General features: G+C 38.6%; 1 protein-coding gene across 7 annotated transcripts in view; it reads left to right on the top strand.

The window, feature by feature from the left end:
• RFTN2 (raftlin family member 2) overlaps window positions 1-24,121 on the top strand; it is a 91,932-nt gene that overhangs the window by 18,921 nt on the left and 48,890 nt on the right. For all 7 annotated transcript variants that reach the window (NM_001428698.1, NM_001428699.1, NM_001097986.2 and 4 more), the window contains 4 exons: window positions 10,621-10,804; window positions 12,375-12,489; window positions 16,211-16,490; window positions 18,890-19,093. In NM_001428698.1, the coding sequence (NP_001415627.1) occupies window positions 10,621-10,804; window positions 12,375-12,489; window positions 16,211-16,490; window positions 18,890-19,093 (783 nt within the window). The remainder of the gene's footprint in view (window positions 1-10,620; window positions 10,805-12,374; window positions 12,490-16,210; window positions 16,491-18,889; window positions 19,094-24,121) is intronic.

The following is a 24,121-nucleotide window of genomic DNA, read 5'->3' as shown; positions in this document are numbered from 1 at the left end:
AGGAGGGCGTGCCAACCCACTCCAGTATTTCTACCTGGAGAATGCCATGGACAGAGGAGCCTAGCGAGTTATAGTCTTATAGGGTCGCAAAGAGTTGAACACAACTGACAGTGTGGACCTGCAATGAGGAGAGGATACAAGGGGCATTTGTAAGAGACATTACCAAAGAGGAACTTAGCCTATGGTGGGCTGGATAGGAAGGGACAGAAAGAATGAGAAATCCAGGATGACTTCCCAGTTCTGAGCCTGAGTAACTGTAGGAATAACCATGCCTCCCACAGTACAAGGGGCATCCCACAAAGAGTCAGTGGGTGAAACAGCAATTCCATTCCAGGCACGCTGCCTGTGAGGTGGCAGTGGAACATCCTGGCAGAGAGAGTTACAGGTACACAGCTGGAGATGATGACTTCCAGGAGGAATTGAAGTAAATAAAGTCTTAAAGAGGAGAATATGGGCAGAGCATAAGTGTCTTGGGCTGAGTCATCAGGCATATTTAATGGTATTGAGGACTATTCAACAAAAATGACAGAGTCTACAAGTCTTCCCTTGTAGCTCAGTCGGTAAAGAATCTGCCTACAATGCAGGATGCCTGGGCTCAATTCCCTGGTTGGAAAGATCCCCTGGAGAAGGAAATGGCAACCCACAACAGTATTCTTTCTTGGAGAATCCCATGGAACAGAGGAACCTAGAAGGCTACGGTCCATGGGGTTGCAAAGAGTTGGACACGACTTAGCAACTAAACCACCTCCAACAAAAATGACAGAGTCTGAGGACAACTGCAACATATATAGCACCAGAGAAAACAAGGAAAGGACGGGTTTCAAAAAGGAAGAAATGATCAGTAATTTTAAATACTAGAGAACTTTCAAGAAGAATGAAAATGCAGCACTGAAGAGAATGCATCTAAAAATCAACAAGAGATGAATAAAGTGTCAGAAATGAGGGAAGGAAGGAAAGAAGGAAGATCAGTCCAACTAAATTTTCTGTATCTGTTTGACTCATAAGTTCTTGAATATTTTCTCAAGCTGTCAAAAGATTTTCAAATGTAAAATGCTACATAAAAAGAAATTTATAGCAAAAATTGCTAAATTTACTCAAGTGTCAACAGAATCCTTGACATGGTCCCTAGTGCAAACTCCTACCAGGTGAAAAACTGCATACAGACTTTCCTTATGTTTAAATTGGTGGGATATTTTGGTTTAAAAATGTAATAAAACCTCACAATTTCAGACTGTTATAGAAGAGAAAGATCCTATTCTGACCTGGGGGAGTAGGGAATCTCTGATAATAGCATACAATTAACCCACTTGTTAGCTAAGACAGTAAGGCATCTGCCTACAATTCGGGAGACCTGGGTTCGATCCCTGGGTCGGGAATATCCTCTGGAGAAGGAAATGGCAACCCACTCCAGTACTCTTGCCTGGAAAATCCCATGGACCAAGGAGCCTGGTAGGCTACAGTCCATGGGGTCGCAAAGAGCCGGACACCACTGAGAAACTTCACTTTCACTTTTCAACCCACTTGAATAAATATTGATGTTGGGAGGAAAATACATTCCTATTGGCAATCTACATTATATTGGGGTTTTTTCTTATATCTGGGTGGACATTTATTTATTCTCTGAACTAACACTTACTCAGCACCTACTGAGCTCAGAATGAGGATACAGAGATAAGTAAACCCTAGTCCTTGACTTGTAAGAACCTGCATCGTAGCGAGCATCCTGCTGTGGGGTATTCATTTATGGTGCAAACACTCTATGCTGTGATACAGGCTTTGCTAGAAATCTGAGGGTTGTAGAGGAGGAAAGAAGAGCACCTCCACTTGATAGGTAGATCCAGAAAGACTCCTTAAAAGACATTCCACCTCAGGCTTCCCTCAAGTGGTAGAGAATCCACCTACCAATACAGGAGACACAGGTTCAATCCCTGGTCTGGGCAGATCGCACATGCCCATCGTGGCAACTAAGTCCATGTGCCACATATACTGGGTTGGTGCTTTAAAACTGGGAACCACAACTACTAAGCCCACGTGCTGCAACTACTGAAGCCCGTGCCCTACAGTCAGTGCTCTGCAACAAGAGAAGCCACTGCAATGAGAAGCCCACGTATCGCAATGAATAGTAGCCCCCACTCACCACAAGAAGAAGCACGCACAAAGCAACAAAGGCCCAGTACAGTCAAAAATAAATAAATAAAATTATTTTTTAAGAAAAAAAGCTTGCTTAGTTGCTAAAAAATGTTTTTAAAAAAATTTTTAAGTGCCACCTCCTATCATCTAAAGAATGAGTGGAACTTAGACAAAGATTTGTATCCATAATACATAAAATGAAACTGAAAATCAAGAAGGAAAAAACAACTGAATAGAAAAACAGACAAGAAATTTGGACAGGTAGATGACAAAACAGGAAATCCAAATGGCCAACAGACATATGAAACTGTGCTCAGCTTCATTAGTAATCAGGAAAAATGCATGCTAAAACCACAGTGAGAAACCACTACAAATTATCCAAAAAACAGCTAAAATGTTAAGAAAATGAAAGTCATGTCCAACTCTTTGTGACCCCATGGACTGTGGCCTGCCAGGCTCCTCTGTCCATGGAATTCTCCAGGCCAGACTATTGGGGTAGGTAGCCATTCCCTTCTCCAGGGGTTCTTCTCAACCCAGGGATGGAACCCAGGTCTCTTGCATTGCAGGTGATTCTTTACCAGGGAAGCCCCTAAAATGTCAAAAGACTGCTGATACCAGGTATTTGTAAACTGGTACAACCACTTTGAAAAAAAAATGCTTTGTCATTATCTCTTTAGCAAAGATCCATATCCCAGTGGAAGCGTGACTACGCATTCACCTGCAGCACATACAAAAATACTGATAGAAGGACTACTTGTAATAACCCCAAAAGAGTGAACAACTCAGAAATCTACAAACAAGAGATTGGAAAAGTAAATTATGGTATATCATACTATGCAGGGCTTCCCAGGTGGTGCTAGTGGTAAAGAACCAGCCTGCCAGTTCAGGAGACACAAGAGATGCAGGTTCGATCCCTGGATCAGGAAGATCCTCTGAAGTGGGAAATGGTAACCCACTCCAGTTCTTGCCTGGAAAATTTCATGGATTGGGGAGCCTGGAGGGCTACAGTCTATGGGGCTGCAGAGAGTCAAACACTACTGAGCGATTGAGCACATGTACCTGTACATACAATGCAACCCTACACTGCGGAAGTAAGACTCAGTTCAGTTCAGTCACTCAGTCGTGTCCGACTCTTTGCCACCCCATGAACCGTAGCACGCCAGCTTTTTCTGAAAAGGGCCAGATAGCAAATATTTTAGGCTTTGTGACCCATGTGATCTCTGTCCTGACTACTCAGCTCAGCCAATGTAGAGTCAACATACCATATGCGACAAAACAGGCCATAGGCAGTACTTTTGTGGTTCTCTACTATAATGCAATGAGAAAAACAAATCATAACTACACAAGCTGTACCAGGTGAATTTCACGAGCTTAATGTTCAGTGAAAGAAAACAAATACAAAAGCACATATTGTATGATTCCATTTACATAAAGCTCCAAAAATTGAGAAAACTGAACTATAGTGTTTATTTACATTCTTGCATGCATGCATGCTAAGTCGCTTCAGTCATGTCCAACTCTTTGCAACCCTATGGACCATAGCCCACCAGGCTCCTCTGTCCATGAAATTCTCCAGGCAAGAATACTGGAATGGGTTGCTGAGCCCTTCTCCAGGGGACCTTCCCGACCCAGGGATCAAATCCACATTTCTTACGTCTCCTGCATTGGCAGGCAGGTTCTTTACCATGAGCGCCACCATTCTAGCATAGTTAACTAAGAAGAAGAGCAAGGAATTGAGGACCATAAAAGTCAAAGTAAAAGAAAAAGTCAAGTTAGCACAGAGTGGGAGAGAGGGATTGTGATCGTAAAGGGCGGAATGGTAGGCTTCTGAAGTGCCTGTCATTTTCAGATTTTTGAATGGATGGCATTACCAAATGTTGGCACTTTAAAATATGTTTTGTGCTTTCTGTATGTTATGTTTCTACCCCCAGACAAGATTTTTTTAAAGGTTAAAAAAAAAAAAAGCTAAGTAGGGAGTGGGAGTAAGACAAGGCTGAAAGACAAGATGAACAGACTCAGAAACAAGAGAATATTTCATGGTTTGGGAACTGCAAATAGAATAGGTGGAGTGCAGCACATGAAGGAGGCAGCAGTGGAACACAGACTGCAAGAGTTTTAAGTGGTCATGATGTGATCTTTTGCACAGCTGCCTATAATAATGAACTATGTAGTTCCTCCAGTTAGAGTGTATTTCAAAACTACAACTGTATTACTTCAATTAAATATATTAATGAGTGACTACAAAGATGGCAACTTTTATTGAAAACAAAAAGTTATGTAATTTGGATGTTCCTTATATAGTAGTTTATATTTCTAAGTAACAAAACATTTTGACAAGTAGTGTAAACCAGATACTCCTTTTAATATCCATACATTAAATTGCTTAATAATTTATAGAAATCAAAAGCTTTAGTGCAGCTCATGTCTGAATTTGCACAAATTCCGAATTAACAAAATTGCAAATGAAGTTTTACTTTCCTGTAGGTGCTAAAAGGGCTTCCCAGGTGGCACTAGTGGTAAAGAATTTGCCTGCAAATGCAGGAAACGTGAGAGATGCAGGTTTTATCCCTGGATCGTGAAGATCCCCTGGAGGGTATGGCAACCCACTCCAATATTCTTGCCTGAAGAATTCCATGGAGTCATTCTTTTTTTTTTTTTTTTTAATTTTTTTTGGACCGCGCGGGCCGGGCGACCTCCCCCTGCGCGCGCAGCCTGGGCCTCTGCCCGCCCCACCCACGCCCAAGCCCCCCATGGAGTCATTCTGTCTGGTACAGTCACAGCCTTTGTTGTTGTTGTTGCTGTTCTGTTGCTCAGTTGTGTCGGACTCTTTGCCACCCCATGGACTGCAGCACACCAGGCTTCCCTGTCCTTCACTATTTCCTGGAGTTTGCTCAAACTCATGTCCATTGAGTCAGTGATGTCATCCAACCATCTCATCCTCTGTCACCCCTTCTCCTGCCTTCAATCTTTCCCACCATCAGGGGCACAGCCTTACCACTCACTAACAATCTGGGCAAGTTATCAAACCTCTCTCTTCCTGCGTTTCCTCATTTGAGAACAGTGATAATATCTACCTTATGGAGTTTTTGTAAGGACTTATTAATATTAGGCATGTAAAGCACTTCACATAGTGCCTGGCACAGAATACCCTGGTATATGTTACTTGTTATTTTTTACTATAATTGCTAAATATAATATGGATTTTGACAGTCTGTTCCCTTTTGAAAATATGGTAAGATTACTTGCCAGTGTTTGCCATCGTATCTTTATCTGAGGAAATAATGTTTCATAAATATTTCAAAAATACATACCAATCTTCACAAAAAAACACATTTATATGTCCTGGACTTTTTTCATAGAGTTACATCATCAGAGCGAAGCTTTTGGTATTGAACAAGTTCTTAGCTTTATACTAAAAGAATGTGACTTTTTTGTATTTTTAAAATTAGATCTTTATCTATGAAGTTTTTAAGCAAAGGACCATAAAAAAGTGTACTGATATTTTATTTCAGAAACTATGAGGAAAAATGACAGAACGTTACTTAACCTTCTATATGTTTACATTTTAATGAGAAAAAAATCCACGCTGCATGTGGGTAGTTTTCAAAGCAACTACAAAATACTTTCCTTCACAATGGCCTTGTAAGGTATAATAAAGCTTTTACCAATCATGTAGCATTGATTGAATTGCAACCAACCCCACCCATTAATGCTGTCAACAACGTTTGTTCCATCTCCCAAGGAACTGAGAAGGAACTCGTGGTGGTTGAGGAGCTAAGAGCAAGATGGCTCGCAGCTGCTGCTAACTGCCTGTGCTCTTCAGTTCTAGCCAAAACAACCACACCTCCCCGCTAATTTCCTGTGTTTTAAAGTAATAGAGTCTCTGATATTACCACCCCAGTGTAAGGAGATCAAATCAAAGGCTTGACGCAGACACCAAGCCTCTCACAGAAACGTAATTATCCACTCTAGTGAGCGCTGATGAAAATACCTCACTCTGGGGGCACAGCTCACCCTTCTTCACGTCTCTAAGCTGAATCAGGTTGCCAGTCTCTTTTCAGCACAGTTTAAAGCATTATTAAGAATAGAGGGGATTACATGAAGGGATGTTCTCAACAAAACTTCCAGATTTATTTCTCTTTTCCTTGCTCCTGGGTTTACTTTTCTTGAATGACACTGGCATGTTTAAAGTAAGTCACAATGTCAGATAAGAAAGACAGTCTGCCAACAGAGTGAATCACAGCCCTCTTCTCACCACCATCCTCCTGTCTCCACTAAGAAGAAGATTCAGTGACACTGGGCCCACATGGCAACTACTGGACCAAGGCTGCTGCACTCTCAGATGAGGTATTAAGTCTTCCCCAGGTCCCTTCTCCAGCACAGCCCCTTTCTTTGTTTAATCAAGCTGGTACCTTTGGACATTTGAGTCTGGGACTCCATGGAATAGATCGGTGTGAGTTAGGGACCCTGGTCTGGAGAGTGAGCTGGGGACACCTAATCTACAGGGTGAGTTAGGGATTTGAGGTCTAGAGTGTGAGTTAAGGGCCTCTGATCTAGAATTCTACAGACGGACCCAGGCTGGGCTTTTGAAATAAGTCCAGATCTCTACAATGAACTTCTTCCTGGAGATTTTTTTTTTAAACCAACAATGACTTGTCTCTGAGAACAGCTTCCATTCAAAACCGTCTTTTCTGAGCTGGGCCACCAACAGAGAGACACGTCTCTGATGTCTCTGTGTTTATTTTGTACCAGGCCCTGGGCTCATGTTTTATAGTTACTATCAAAGCAACTCTATGAAGTTAATTTGTCCCCATCTCAGAGAAGCAAAGTAACTGATTCCAGATCTAGTACATGGCATAATTTGAGCCCGGGTGATTTGCTTCCCGATCCTAACGCTAACAGTGAGAATAGTGTGCTGCCCCTCTTTCCTCGGGAAAGGACTTTATTTAACAAAGCAGCCAACAGTTGTATAGCACATGCTAGCTACATGCCAGATGCTTTCTAGGAACACATATAAACTTATAAATATAAATTTATTCAATCCTAACAACCCTATAGAGACTGTTATTATTCTCACCTTGCAGATGAGGAAACTGAGGCACATGGGTGCGAAGTACCTTGCCGGCCCTCAGCAGTGAAAGTGAAAGTGCAGAGTCCTAACCACTGGGCCACAACGGAATTCCCCATAGAATCTATTTTCTAAACTGCTGCTCCGTGAGCATCCTGGAGCTCTGTTCACTGAATATGTTAATGTTACAACCAATTTTTCATACAGCTGGTCCTTTAATAAGTATATTTTAAGCATTTACAGTAATTGTCATGTCTATGCTGAGTGCAATTTATCAAAAGACACACAGACCTCCAAATAGAAGAACATGCACATTTGAGACAGTTGAATAATTAATGTAAAGCACTGGGCCCAAAGTGATATGATCCTTACAAAAACTTATGCTAAGATATGCTTATAAGTATTGATGTACAACTTTTCTTTACCCCCTTTGTGGCTTTCTTGGACTTCTTAGTTTGTAATTCCTCCCAAAACTTCTGTCTGTTTGTATGTTTGTGTTTTGTGCATTAACATTATTTTGCATTGAACTCAAGACAATAACCTTACTTCACTGAGAGTAGAAGAGGATGTAGATTAGACAAGAAAAACTGGATTTGTTCCATTGTCACAAAATTTCTCTGACATCACCAGAGAACAGGGTGTTCCTCAGAAATACATTCTCTAACTGAACGGAAATCTCTTTGAGCACCAGTGTCATTTTGTTATAGCCATCTTCTCCATGATTGCATTTAATGTGCTACAAAAGTCTGCCTTTGAAAACAGTGTTCTGAAACAATAGAATGGAGGGAATGACTTCATTATCAAGTGGACCAGTGAAGTGTAGAAGGTATTTTAAGTGACCTCAGACTGTAAAGTTTTTATAGTTCTTTTATCTAGTTTCATAATTCATTTTATTCCCTCTGATGTCCTCTGCCCCCTTGCAGGCCATCACTCTTTCCTTGCTGCTGATGCTAAGTCACTTCAGTCATGTCCGACTCTGTGCGACCCCATAGACGGCAGCCCACCAGGCCCCGCCGTCCCTGGGATTCTCCAGGCAAGAACACTGGAGTGGGTTGCCATTTCCTCCTCCAATGCATGAAAGTGAAAAGTGAAAGTGAAGTCGCTCAGTCGTGTCCGACTCTTAGCGACCCCATGGACTGCAGCCTAGCAGGCTCCTCCGTCCATGGGATTTTCCAGGCAAGAGTACTGGAGTGGGGTGCCATTGCCTTCTCCCTTTCCTTGCTACTTCTGTCCAAGTAGGGGCTCCAAGCCTCTACCAAAAGACTTAGCACTAAACATAAGATGCCTTTAAGTTGTACACACAGACAGAATTAACTAACATTGAATCTCATAACCAGAAAGCTGTGCTCTTTTCAGTTCTTTTTAAGCCATCTAATCAGTTTAGAGTTGGATGGCTAATTCTCCCTTTCGACAAAGATAGACTAGGGCTGTGTGGCTCAGCCTTTGGCAGATAACAGTCTCCCGCTAGATTCTGACAAGTGTTTTCTTTTTGTTGCATTTATTCATATGTAACTTTCTACTCATGGTAAGTGATTCTGGTTTTATGCCAGTAAAGAATTCTCAGTCAAACAGCAGAGCCAGATATATAAACAAGTAACTATAATGTAGCTTGGTAAGGGAGCTAGTAGGATGCACAGCACAGAGGAAGGCGTGATTAACTCAGCTTGGGGAGCAGGAAAGGAAATGAAGGTCTGTAGGCATGAAATAGTGTGCCTGGCTCAGGAACACCAGTAAATCAGGCCTGCCAAAGCAAGACGTACAAAAAAAAGACCGACAAGACTGAAGGCTGAGTAAGTAGATAGAGGCCAGACTCTGAAGATTCTTCTGAATTATGCTAAATATTTCCATTTTCTACAAATAAGCAATGAGATCTATTAAAAGATTGAAATTTTCTTTAGAACTATATAGGATTAGTATAGACGTCTAAAAATAAGTTTAGGCTACATTTCATTCCTTAGTCTTAACAGTTTATTCTCTTTTATAGTTTCTTATTTCCTTTGTTTGGAAATCAGCGTTGGTAGTTAAATACTAAAAAAGTAAAACCAAATGAATCACAGAGTGATTGCCACACAAGCAGGCAGAACTGGGTCATTTTGCAATGAAATCCAGCTGTTTCTTCCAAGCCCAGGATCACTCTCTTTGTTTTTATTCCTATTCATAATGATGAAAATATATTGTATATAGATTAGTTTAAATCCAAAAAAGGATGAACATTTGAGTAAATGGATTCATCATGGTTTATATAACTTTTCTTGGAGTGCTTTATTTTCATTTGAAAAGTTGGCATGAACCCACATGAACCCAAGTGGTGTGTTTCTGTTCCATCACGTGGATCTGAATGTAAGAGCCAGTGGGGATTTCCTCTGACCCTTCTTCCTTGTCTGCTTCTTAACCTACTTCCTGTGTTTGGGCAGCTGGCAGCAGCTCTTTGCTGGACAGCACTGACCACACTAACAGAATGCCAACAACCAGTGCTACCCATACCTGGAGTTAATTTCATATGTCTTGTTACTCAAGAGATAACCAAATTACAGCTCTATTTATAGCTATTAATTCTTGGTGGTTTTCCAGAAAGTTAGAAATAATATTACAGAAAATGAAGTTGTTTTTAAAATTAATACTGAAAAAATATTCATTTCCCATATAACACACCCTTTTCCTTTTACTGAAAACTATACAGATTCTACTTTTCTATAGTTTCTACAGATTTGTCCTACTTCAAAGGGATGGTTCAACTGCATACCAAATTTTGCATTTAAATTTCCTTTATATTTAGAATTTTTGCTTATTAAAAAGAATTTCTGGGTACCTTTACTTTTTCAGTTTCTTTACTCAAATATTTATTAAGTGCCATAAGAAATCATATTTTTAGTTTCCCAGAGAAACTTAAAACATGATGTTTTTGAAGTGTAATTGGAAATAAGAAAGCACTTAACAATTCTTGCTTAACAAATATCATTTCTTCATTTTTAGTCTTTAGATTTGTATGAATATCACTCTTAAGAAATTTTACATCTCATCTTGTCCAGAATCATAAAAACAATTGGCTTCTAAACCTAATACTGTTTCTCCTATATATGTCTTCTATATCTATTAATGGATATATAGTCACTCAAATGAAATCCTAAAATATAAAACTGCCTTAATAGAAATTGAAACATACATATATATATACAAGGTATTATATTTCCACTTTAAGACATATTGGTAATACTATATATCTGCCAGCTTTTAAGATTACTTTTGCTTTTTTTTCTGGAATTAACTTAGAAAATATGTAATCCCTGTTAGTGTAACTTTATTTGAGATTAAGTCATATGCATGAGTGTGTTTTCTATTCATTAGTGTCATCACACATAGATAGAAATAATGTATAGTTCAACTTTATGAATGTGCAAATGTCTCTGTATTTGATATTTCAGCTTCACCAAACCCAGAAGTCATCAAGATAAATTCCATTCTTGATATAGTAACAAAAGTGGAAGACTACTATCTTAAAGGATATATTGTTGGAGCTATTCATCCTGTTATACAACCTGTGGGGCAGCAAAAACACTTGCCTGCAAGTTACCTATACAGGGTGGTGCTATCGCGCTTGAAATTAAGGTAAGGCTGGTGCTCAAGAAAACTGTCATATTGAGAAGCTGTTAAGAGAGAAAGTTTTCTTTGGCTAAAAGAAAAGAAAGTTTGAACCCAGTGATGGAGAATAAAGGATAATTAGGGGTTTTGGCTTAAAGGCAGATTTTCCAACAAGTTGAACTTGGATTGGGAGAAGAAAATGTCAATCTCCTTCCTTAAAACTTCTCAGGATTGAGCCCCTTGCCGACAAAAATAGGTCCTTGGTAAGGATGTCAGTGAACAGAAGAAAAGAAAAATATACTCAAGAAGAGCGAGAACACTCCTGTAGCAACTTCACCAGATGAGGGAGTAACAGTTAGCTGCCTCCAATCACTGAGCTGAAAGAGCTGACTGAACAAGTCCTCTTTCACTGAGCATTTTTTCTGAAGTGTCCGATGTAGTTTTACTAACAGTAGCCACAGAAACTAACTTCCAAAACTTCTACAGCAAAAAGTCCTACATGCTGAGTTCTTATAAACTGGATAGATCTCTTACCAGCTTTTTCCAAAAACTAGGAGATAAAAGTCATCCTTTTTAGATTTTTTTTTTAGCTTTTTAAATTTTAATGGCTGCTTTTCCAGACAATACAAATGTTTTTCCTAACCTAGCTTGTACATTTGATAGTATTCAGAATACTGTTGTTCCTTACAGGTGGAAAAGTAAAAATAACCAAACCAATGTCTTTGATACACATATTAAATATTTGTTACACAACTCTTCAACTGTATCAAAATCATTTCAAAGACCAAGGTAGAAATTGTGTTTTCTCTTTACAGTGATGGACTAATAATCACTTTAACTGTGAAAGGACTAAGCAGAGAAGGGAAAATGAAATAAGGGAAAGAGAGAAGAAAACAGAAAGATTGGGGGAAAAGAAAAGGCTTTAAAAAAAAATTCCCAATGTGCTTTTAGGAACCCTGTCTGCTACTGAATAACTAACTGCCCACTTGGACATTCTGAGAGGACATGTACACAACCAGCTTTATCCATGACAGGGTGCCACATCAGGTCTTTACTAGTTCAAGCATTACTAGGTAAATAGGTCACTTACCACACAGTAGCAACACTTTATGTCCTAACTACAAATCTTATAAACCATGGATAAGTTATTTTTCTCTTTTTGCTCTACTTCAAATAGATTTAGCAGTGCCCTGCCATGGCTAAGAATAATCAAGGGGGGAAGGTGAGAAAAGAAGAAAAAGGAAAAAGATAGGACAATACTTATCTGTACTTAAGAAGGATCACTTTTGCACAATAATGAGGTATAGCTGTGATCTAAAATAATTTCTCATAACTTATCAAAACAATGGACGTGTAGCTTTTCTTTCATGTTAAATTAGAAATTAAATTCTTAGAGATTTTAACCAAGGTAATCTAAATAAAAATTATTATGTTTTTTTCTGATAATTTTACATAAGAAGACAACCATTAAAGTTGAAATAACAAAGAAAAAGGGATACCTTGACCTTATTTGTGAGTAGCTCACTCATTTTCACATGAGCTTATTAGTTAAAAATTAACAATTGGCTTCCAACCATAAACATATTCTCTGTTACAGCACGAAGCATTCGACAGCACCCAGTGGACAAAGACGCCCAAGGCTTGTGATTGAGGAATGTCCTTTAACTTATGAGACACAAACAAATGACGTAACAAAAGAACTGATAGAAAAGGTACTAAAATACATGTTTTTACATGGGATATTGAGAAATATTTCATATTTCTTCATCAGTTTCCTTTCCTACTTTAAAAAGAACAGGGAAATGATAGGTGACTTAGTCTACTAGGCTTTAAAACAAAGCATATTACCAAATTGTAGAATTAAAAACAGAAATAGAGGCCAGTGAAACAGAAAAGAAATGCCAGAAATAAATTAATACATATATAAGAGGTTTCATAACAAACCTGATAAATAAAATGGAGAAATAACCATTACTTAGTGAATGGTGCTGGAAAAATGGGCAATCAATCGGTAGAAAATAGACTCCACACATTTCACATAAAATAAAGAGTTAAGTTTTTCAAGTTTAAAAAATCCAAAAGAAAATGAAAGACTGGACATATTTAATTATAACAGTAGTTGAGGAACTTGAGTTTGAATATATAAATATAATTATATACTAGGAAAAAAAGAATCCGGAGAAATGGTCAAGAAATGTGTCTTACGGAAGCTTCATTTTCAGAGTATATAGGAAATGAACACAAAAGCATGAAAGTACATTCAGTCTTGAATGGACCGACAATCCACAGAAAGTACAAAGGAAACACAAATAATGAAGAAACATTTGGCAAAGGGTTCAACCTAACTAATAAATTTTAATGTAAGTAAAAACTGAGAAGTAATACCTCACCAGTATGAACTGAGAAATTAAATTGAAAATATTAAATTCAGTGCTGTAAAGACCTTTAAGAAAAAATTCAAATATAGTCATATATAATGCAGTTAGCACTGGAATAAATTAGTACAGTGAATATCAATTTGGTTATAAAAATCATAAATCTTATTTTATTTTCCTTTTTAGGAATCTATTCCAGGAAATTGACTGAAAAGGGAAAAGTCATGTTTATGCAAAGATACCTTAAACAGGGGCCAAATTCTCAACAACTGGAAAACTGAGAAGGAGGCAATGGTCTAACAATAAGATAGAATACTTTATGGGCATTGAACATGACAAGTACATTGGCTGTTGAGAGAAAAAAATCTATTCGATAGAACTTCATAAACCTTAAATGAAAAATTAAACACTATATATATATTGATTGAAAAATTGTACATTCATAAGTATTTGAAGTTGACAGGATTTGATGGCTAAAGTTTGGATTTTTTTAACTTTAGTTGGATTGACATATGTGTAAGGTTTAGCTTTATTTAAATGAATACAGCCAAAAACCTAAGGCATTTCCTGTCAAATAAGAAACTGTGAAATTTGTTCACTGTTACTATTGTGTTGTTCCCAAGCTTTAAATGACCGTGTAAGACTATCTGTGGCTTGTGTTTTGCCAGTTATAGCAGCTAAGTATTTCCCATTTAGATATAAAGTCACCATTCATTAAGGTTTTTTAGGAACAGTTTTCAAAACTAGATTTTTATAAACAAGGTACTCATACACTATTTACTGCTACTATTCTGGGAAATATTTTTTATGGGAATAAATTCACTCCAGAAACAAAAATGAAACTGCTAATTTAGTCTTAATAGATCGTCATGAGAGCCCTTGTTTTGCATTTGACTTCCTGAACACAGTTAAAGATCTATTTAAACAGGAAAGTACTATTATTTCAGCAATTAGAGTAATGGGATTATTTTATGAAGAGAACAGCTTCAGGAAACATAGCATGTGAAATGTTTGAACATTGCCCCGTGTATGAACAAGAGCAATAGATAAGTGCCAAATACTATTTTTGAACAAATGCTTTATATAAAGAGTTGATTATTGAACAGCTAGATTTTAGGTTATTTTAATATTATGTCAATGTTTGCTCTTTTTTAAATTTAGATTTACAAATGTTTTCCCTAGGATTTCTAAATAAAAAACATTAAAAACATCACTCTTCTAAATTAAAAATGGAAAAGACAGTACTATTCCATAAGATAGCCAAACTTTTCCAGACAAAACTTTTTAGTAGTAGAGAAAGACTTCTGTACTTTTTCACCCAAATCAACAAATAAAACCTAGAAAAAGCACTTTGACCTGGCTCCTTACCACATCTCCTCTCCTCTCCCAGGAGTCCTGATATAAAGGACAATTTATGGTTATTTTGGAGGTTTCTTGCAATGCTACAGTCATAATGTGTTAATTTATAGGAGTAAATGATACTGTGTCAGCAGTGTTTGTCCTAGCTCCAAATAGCCATAGTTTCTGCCTGGCTCAGAATTCCCTCCTCTTCGGCCAGAGCTAAGTTACAGTCGGCCCCTTTAAGTGGATATTGCAGCCTGATTTCACCCTGCTTCTTCTTCTTTTTTAAAAAAATATTTACTTATTCAGCTGCACGGGTCTTAGTTGGGCTTCCCCAGTGGCTCAGCTGTAAAGAATCTGCCTGCAATGTAAGAGCCGTAGGAGACACAGGCTCGATATCTGGGTCTGGAAGATCCCCTGGAGGAGGGCATAGCGACCCACTGCAGTAGTCTTGCCTGGAGAATCCCATGGACAGAGGACCCTGGTAGGCTACAGTCCATAGGGATGCAAATAGTTTGTCACAATTGAAGTGACTTGGAACACACACATGGTCTTAACTGTGGCATGCAGAATCTTTAGCTGTAACATGCAAACTCTTAGTTGGACATGTGGGATCTAGTTCCCTGAGCAGGGATTGAACTTGGGCACCCTGCACTGGGAACACGGAGTCTTAGCCACTGGACCACCAGGGAATTCCCTCACCACTCTTCTTACTGGCCTTTTTCATTCCCTTTCATTTCTGACTATAGATGTTTGCACTTGCAATCCGCATCATAACTCTTTCTTCCCCTTCCAAGTAAATTTAAAACACTTTAAACATTTAAAGTAGTGACAATATAAAAGATGTTTCTATTTCTTCATTTTAACATATTTAACGAATACTTATAGAGCACATATAGGTACAAAACATTGCAACACAAAAATGAGTAAGATAGTGCCTACCCTCAAAAGAAGTGTGTTTAACACAGGAGAAAGACATGACACAAAAAGAACAAAGAAATGATGCAAAAGCAGAGAAAGAAAAGTGCCAAGTGTGAAAATAATCACTCTTAAGCTCTCAAATGATTTCACTGGCATTGTCATGTGTTTCTGAACCCTACTCAGTAACTGACAAGATTGAATCTAATTATGTGTATTTGGCCCAGAAAGGAGACAATAGCTTCAAGATATGAGCAGATCAGAGTGGGAGTATGAATTTGGCTTATGTATATGCATACACATTTGTCAAGAGTAAGTCTTTTAACATTTTTCTTTTACCTACATCAAGCAAACAAGACTGCATGTTTTCTGCTTTTAAATTAATGTCTCTTCTTTATTAATTAAGATGTATTTGGTAATGTTATTTTTGAGCATTTCTTAGAATAGTTTTATATTTTACTTCAACTGGAGAAACCATTGTTAACAGGGCTGCAAAATTCATGCTATAGAATTATTAGTTGTTCCCAAATAATAACCTTTTGGAGAAAATACAATTCTTGTTTTCATAATTTCTAAAGTGTATTAGTTCTGTTTGAAGAAGTCAGAATAATAGTGTGACTCTGTCTTAGGCCTGGTCCTGTATTAGAGGTCATTAGTTTGTTTATGAATAGGCCTTTAGTTACTGGTCGATTTACTCCTTTTCTAATGGATTTCCTTAATAAGCCTAAAGATTAATTGATAAAGTAATCAATGTAAATGAAGTTTACATTTTGTTCTAACATCTCTTTTTAAACCTCAGGTTAACGTAGCTGCTAAAAGAGGAATGAGATTTGTTGGATTCATATCACAGCATTACCCACCACTTAAATTCTGCAATGGAACCAACCTCGATGGAGACATTGAATCAACACTGCATGTGAGACGTAGTCCAGAGGAAAACTGTAAAAACTGGAATGAAGGAACATTAAGTGGGCAATCGTCTGAAAGTGGAATCGAGGAAGAACTGCATCGTGAAAGTGGACAGTGTCAAATGGAACGAGATGGCAGCCCCAGTTTCTCTAAATCAAGAAAAGGAGAAGGTAATAATAGACAAGAAGAGTAGAAATAGGATCTATATTCTTTTAAATTTAGCAAAAATATGTTTTGAAGGGTTTTTAACAAATACGAGACAAATTATATCTCTAAAGATTAATGAATAAACTTGTATAAACTTGTCTTGATTTTTTTAAATTATTACAGATGGGTGTAAGGTAGGGCAGTTTTCCATACAGTTATCCCTGGCATGGTCATACACCATCCACGTAACGAAACTTTGTGTTAAAAATTGGCTTCTGTTTAGTCATGAACCAACACCTCTGTAAAATGAAGGCTGTGCATGTGTACCAAAAAAGTGATTCTGTAAAGAAAGCTGTTCTGATTTATGTTTTTCCCTAAAAACAGTCTGTGAGAATTTTAGTTTTGGCCTTTCCCATTTCATGGATGGTTTTCACCTTTGAAGTTAATTGGCTTCCTTTAATCACCAACTGGAATATGAGAATGCACATCATGATGAAACAATTAATATAACAATAGTGCCTGCATCCTTAAATAACTTTAAGCAATAGTTTTATTCTTCTTTGCAGCTAGCAAGTCTTCCCAAGAAACTGAGAGTATTTTGGACTGTTTTAAGTTTTCTGATACATTTATGGACATGATTTAAAAAGCACTAATAGAGAAAATCAAAGACTGTGTAAACCTTAGAATTAGGAGTTTACAGTCAGACTGCCTCAGTGTCTTTATAGAAAGGTGTTGCTGTGATAAATAGAAATGAGATGTCTACAAAGTGCTTATTCTGCCTGGCACAGAATAGACTCTGTATTAAGTTAGCTGTTATTAACTGATCCTTTGATCAGTCTTGGTTGGTGCTGAGGCCACATGCACTGGTGGTATCAGCTTTCTGGGTTGTGGTGAGATTGCTCAATATTTGTGCATGGCAGACATTCATTGGACCACAGTCAGCATGGCCTCCTTAAGAAAGAACCAAGAGCATTTCCCAGCTCATCATCTTACCACCTCACCACCACCAACACCATTCCATTTTTATTTAACCAGTTCTTTAGCTAACTACCACCCTGATTTTCCTGTAGTGTGAAAAATTTAGGAATGTAAGAGTGAACAAGTGTTGGAATTATGGTCATTATTATATTCTATTCTATATTCTGTTATATGGTCAACTATTATATTCTATCCACATGTATGCTGCATGCTAAGTCCAACTCTTTGCAACCCTATGGACTATAACCCACCAGGCTTCTATGTCCATGGGACTCTCCAGGCAAGAATAATGGAGTGGGTTGCCATCCCCTCCTTCAGGGGATCTTCCTGACCCAGGGATTGAACCCAAGTCTCTTGCATCGCCTGTGTTGGCAGGAGGGTTCTTTACCACTAGCGCCACCTGGTATCCATGCTATACTATGCTATGCTATGCTAAGTCACTTCAGTCGTGTCCGACTGTGTGTGACCCCATAGACAGTAGCCCACCAGGCCCATGGCTACTTTTAAACTCATGCTCATTCCCATCCTGACTTTGATTAGATCAAATGTCTATTCCTAATCTTTTAAATTCCAAATCAAATATGCTACTTAATTATCAGTCTTTAGATTCTGCCTTCTATTTAGATTATTTTAAAACCCTGATAACTTTTCTATGCCAGGGGTTGGTTCTTAACTTTTGGTGCAGGGGGTTGGGAGCAGACGCATAATAAAGACCTCTTGGAGAGTCTGGTGAAATCCATGGAAACTCACCAAGAAAAACACAGATAACACACATATCGCTAATACTGTCTGGGATGAAAATGACGTCAGACTTCCTAATGCACAACCAATGATGTGGGTCCATCACATTTGCTAACTTAAAGTAGTATGCATTCTAGAGTCACTTTCACATATGTATCCAAGGAATGAGTAATGTTTGTAATAACAGAAATTCAATAATAATATCTATTTCCATCAATAGGAGAAAAGTAAACTTGAATGCTATGTAACAGTTAAACTAAATGAACAAGACCTACATGTATTAATTATACTTCTAAAGCATAATATTGAACAAGAAAATTAACTTATGGATTGATACACACAACACCCCATTTTTAAAAAATTTTAAATTGCAAAACATCATTTATATGTATAGACATGTATTTTAAAGAACAGAAGTACTTGCATGAGAATGATTAACACCAAATTCATTACAGTAGCTATTTCTGGAGAATAGGATTAGGAGAGATACATCGTGAGCCTTATCTACATACATCTCTCATTTCCTTGAAAAAGCTCTGACGCAAACATGGCCCAAAGTTAACATTTGATAAAACTTGCATGGTAGGTAATTTATTATTCTCTGTGCCTATATGCTTGAAATAGCTCAGGATTAATTAAATTTTTAAAACACAATTTTAGTAATACTTTCCCTTTTTTCTTCCTTCTGAATACCTATCCTCAGATAACAAGTTGTATACAGTCTTCAATGTTTTTGATGATGAATCAACCTGCTGGAACTATCAGGAAGGCATCCTGTCAATGAAAGTAACAAGAAAAGGCTCTGTCATTAGTACACTTGATGCTGATTGGCTGGAGTTAACTACATTTTATTATAAACAAGGCTTGTCTTTAATTGATTCTTTTGTATGCTGGGAAACATCTAAAGGTAAGTTTTATATTATGATATGTTGATACCTAAAAAATTTGACCTGTGTCAGAGTTGGTGGAAATGTTTTTGCCTCTCAAGTTCAATGGCTAAAAGGACAGATATTACTACTAAGAAAAAAGATTCTAATTATTGCACAGTATAGTTCAGTTTAGTCACCCAGTTGTGTCTGACTCTGCAACCCCATGAACTACAACACACCAGGCCTCCCTGTCCATCACCAACTCCCGGAGTTTACCCACTCTCATGTCCATTGAATCGGTGATGCTATCCAACCATCTCATCCTCTGTCATCCCCTTCTGCTGTCAATCTTTCTCAGCATCAGGGTCTTTTTAAATGAGTCAGCTCTTCACATCGGGTGGCCAAAGTATTGGAGTTTCAGCTTCAACATCAGTCCTTCGAATGAATACCCAGGACTGATCTCCTTTAGGATGGACTGGTTGGATCTCCTTGCAGTCCAAGGGACTCTCAAGAGTCTTCTTCAACACCACGCTTCAAAAGCATCAATTCTTCAGCACTCAGCTTTCTTTATAGTCCAACTCTCACATCCATACATGACCATTGGAAAAACCATAGCTTTGATTAGATGGACCTTTGTTGAGAAAGTAATGTCTCTGCTTTTTAATATGCTGTCTAGGCTGGTCATAACTTTCCTTCCAAGGAGTAAGCATCTTTTAATTTCATGGCTGCAGTCACCATCTGCAGTGATTTTGGAGCCCAGAAAAATAAAGTCAGCCACTGTTTCCACTGTTTCCCCATCTATTTGCCATGAAGGACAGGACTGGATGCCATGATCTTAGTTTTCTGAATGTTGAGCTTTAAGCCAACTTTTTCACTTTCCTCTTTCATTTTCATCAAGAGGCTCTTTAGTTCTTCTTCACTTTCTGCCATAAGGGTGGTGCCATCTGCATATCTAAGGTTATTGATATTTCTCCCGGCAATCTTGATTCCAGCTTGTGTTTCTTCCAGCCCAGCATTTCTCATGATGTACTCTGCATATAAGTTAAATAAGCAAGGTGACAATATACAGCCTTGACGTACTCCTTTTCCTATTTGCAACCAGTCTGTTGTTCCATGTCCAGTTTGAATTGTTGCTTCTTAACCTGCGAACAGGTTTCTCAAGAGGAAGGTCAGGTGGTCTGGTATTCCCATCTCTTTCAGAATTTTCCACAGTTTATTGTGATCCACACAGTCAAAGGCTTTGGCATAGTCAATAAAGCAGAAATAGATGTTTTTCTGGAACTCTCTTGCTTTTTCCATGATCCATTAGATGTTGACAATTTGATCTCTGGTTCTTCTGCCTTCTCTAAAAGCAGCTTGAACATCTGGAAGTTCACGGTTCACGTATTGCTAAAGCCTGGCTTGGAGAATTTTGAGCATTACTTTACTAGCGTGTGAGATGAGTGCAATTGTACGGTAGTTTGAGCATTCTTTGGCATTGCCTTTCTTTGGGATTGGAATGAAAACTGACCTTTTCCAGTCCTGTGGCCACTGCTGAGTTTTCCAAATTTGTTGACATACTGAGTGTAGCACTTTCACAGCATCATCTTTTAGGATTTGAAAGAGCTCAACTGGAATTCCATCACCTCCTCTAGCTTTATTCATAAGCTAGATGCTTATGAACCTTTGATGCTTCCTAAGGCCCACTTGACTTCACATTCCAGGATGTCTGGCTGTAGGTGAGTAATCACATCATTGTGATTATCTGGGTCATGAAGATCTTTTTTGTACAGTTCTTCTGTGTGTTCTTGCCACCTCTTCTTAATATCTTCTGCTTCTGTTGGGTCCATATCATTTCTGTCCTTTATCGAGTCCATCTTTGCATGAAATGTTACCTTGGTATCTCTAGTTTTCTTGAAGAGATCTCTAGTTGTTCCCATTCTGTTGTTTTCCTCTATTTCTTTGCATTGATCTCTGAGGAAGGCTTTCTTATCTCTCCTTGCTATTCTTTGGAACTCTGCATTCAAATGGGTATATATCTTTCCTTTTCTCCTTTGCTTTTCACTTCTCTTCTTTTCACAGCTATTTGTAAGGCCTCCCCAGACAGCCATTTTGCTTTTTTGCATTTTTTTTCTTGGGGATGATCTTGATCCCTGTCTCCTGTACAATGTCATGAATCTCCATCCATAGTTCATCAGGCACTCTATCTATCAGATCTAGTCCCTTCAGTCTATTTCTCACTTCCACTGTATAATCATAAGTGATTTGATTTAGGTCATACCTGAATGGTCTAGTGGTTTGCCCCACATTCTTCAATTTAAGTCTGAATTTGGCAATTGCACATGCAACTTTAATGTAAAATCTTAACAATCCTGTGTGGTACTATTGTAATGTTTGCTGTTGGGTTGTAACGATAAGAAATAGACAAACCTCGGTGTGATCAACTAGTAGAATTTTCCGAGTAAGATGTACTACAGCAGCCCAATCAGGAGGCATATGATGGCATTTAACAACTACTATCCAAATTTATTACACTAGCCCAGTTTCGGATGGGAGAAGGCAATGGCAACCCACTCCAGTACTCTTGCCTGGAAAATATCATGGACAGAGGAGCCTGAAAGGCTGCAGTCCATGGGGTCGCTAAGAGTCAGACACAACTGAGCGTCTTCACTTTTACTTTTTACTTTCATGCATTGGAGAAGGACATGGCAACCCACTCCCGCATTCTTGCCTGGAGAATCCCAGGGACAGGGGAGCCTGGTACGTTGCCATCTATGGGGTCGCACAGAGTTGGACATGACTGAAGCGATTTAGCAGCAGCAGCAGCAGCCCAGTTTTGAATACTACCTACCATGTCCTCCTCTCTAAACCCGACTCCTCCTAAAATTTGTATAGAAAAATAAACTTTGGTTCAGAAAATGATCTGTATTTATTTATGCCTTTCCCTTATCTTTCATCTCTATCTAATCTTCTTTTAGTTATAATGGATATGTAATTATTTGTCTGTCACAAAAACAAGCAAAACTTTCCAAAAATTATTTCTAAGAAAAGTGTTTTTTGTTGTTTTTTTTTTTCAAAAGAGATTAGTGCTAAAAGAAAAGAAAAAAAAGATAGTAAGGAGACTGGAAAAATGCATTAAGAAGAATGGAGTTTATGCAGATCAGGATAGTTAGGGACCATGATTCACTGAGGTGAGAGAGGGGAATGAAAAAGCAAACCAGATGAGATCTCAATAAACCTCATTATTATTAGATCAGCCTAGTGATGCCTTAACTAATACAACTAAAGATTTTGGTTATTTAAATTTGTCAAGTCGTGTTCCAAATTTAACTAGCAACCAAGAGTAAGGATCTAGTTCATTGGAGCACCCCAAAATACAGCCCCTTGCATAGTGTTTGGCACTTAGCAAGTACTCAATAAAGATTTAATAGTATTTTTGGTTATTGGAAACTTCTTCCAAGTTGATCTTTTATGGAAACAGCCAGATCTGATATAAAGCCTGTGGACTTTAGTATTTAAACAGTTTAAATTCTGTGTCTTCTACTTAGAGCTGTGTGACCTGGGGAAGTTAGTTGAGCTCACTGAGCCTCAGTTTCCTAAAAGGGGTGTAAAAACATTTCTACTAACTGTTGTGAGAATTTGGTAAGATACACTATGTACAAAGTGACTCCCACAGTGCCTCACCCACTGTCAGCGTTCATTTTCTGGGATTGGCCTTCTCTCCTGACACTTACAAGATGTTCTTACAATACTTTTAGTATGAATCAGCTATTTGGAGGTCAGTTTATGCTTCACATGTTTCTCTCTCTGTGTCTATGTCTTGCTCTTTCCTCCAAAGAGTCTAAGTTAAAGCCATTCAAAACAGGGGCTGGGGTGTGTGGAATTCCCTGGCAGTCCAATGGTTAAGACTCCACGCTTTCACTATCAAGGCCTGGGTTCCATTCCTGGTCAGGGAACTAGGATATCCTGCAAGCTGCGTGATGTGGCCAAAAAAAACTTTAAAGAGCCATTCCAAATTTTGGATTATGACTAATTGCTTAAGGAAAGACAAAGAAATCCTCCTTTCACAATGTCTTTCAGGCATCCCTGCCTTGAGCCTTGCCTGGTGGAAATAAAATTAGCCACAGCAGTTGCCAGCCAGAGGCTCTTTAGGGCTTTTGTTCTTAAAGCCTCAGAAGCTATTTAGAGAGCCCCAGGGAGAGTCTCTCCCTGTCAGCAGCTCCGGAATGTCTCATTAGGCGTGTTGCATTGCAGGCCATGCCAAGCCCTAATGAGCCATGGTCTGTAAGGTCTGGTGACTGGGTGTGTCACTCAGGACTTTCCTGGGAGTACACAGGGAAGCTGTGAAGGGGAAATTGTGACCTGTGCCTGTGTCACCATGAGAAGCAAGTCAGAGGCTGAAGGGGCCACTTTGTCCTAGAACATCTGATGCCTGACATCCAAAACACGTAGGGGACAATGCATATTTTGTTTTGTCTTGCTCCCATCCTCTTCCAAAATACTGTCAGAAGCCAGCCCACACATGAGGAGAAGCACAAAACCAGATATTGCTCAGAAATTTAAATATATTACTCCACAAATCTCATTCTATAAAATTCTCCAGAAACAGAGAGAAGTGGAAAAAAAAAAAATTTAAGTCAGGAAAGTCATGGTGGAAATCTTGTAAGGTCTGTGAAATTCCTCTTCAGTGCCCTTTCCCACTCACTTTCGAAGCCTTTTCTGTTTTGAAAAGTCCCACACACAGGGGCACCCAGGGACCCTCCTGCTGTTCTTATGGCCCGAGGGTCTCACTGCATGACTTTCTCCTGTTCCTGGCCTTCTCCAGCATCTGGCCTTCTCCAAACTGGCCTGCAGCTGGGTTCTCTGCACACTTACAACTCCCAAATGAATCCAGAGGAGCCTACAAGAGGCTTATCCAATTATGCCAATAGAGACAAAGCACTTTATTCTACCAGAACATGTAGAGATCCAGCGGGCAGCTGACATGGATGAGATGGTCAACTCTACCAACTGGTACAGAACACACACACACACACACACACAAACACAACACTTGAGGTTATTACACTTCACTAGCCTACCAATGC

This window comes from Bos taurus, chromosome 2 (assembly GCF_002263795.3).
Source record: "Bos taurus isolate L1 Dominette 01449 registration number 42190680 breed Hereford chromosome 2, ARS-UCD2.0, whole genome shotgun sequence".
NCBI classification, from domain to species: Eukaryota; Metazoa; Chordata; class Mammalia; order Artiodactyla; family Bovidae; genus Bos; species Bos taurus.
The sequence above is the reverse complement of the archived record's forward strand: the minus strand, read 5'-3'. Positions and strand labels throughout refer to the sequence as shown.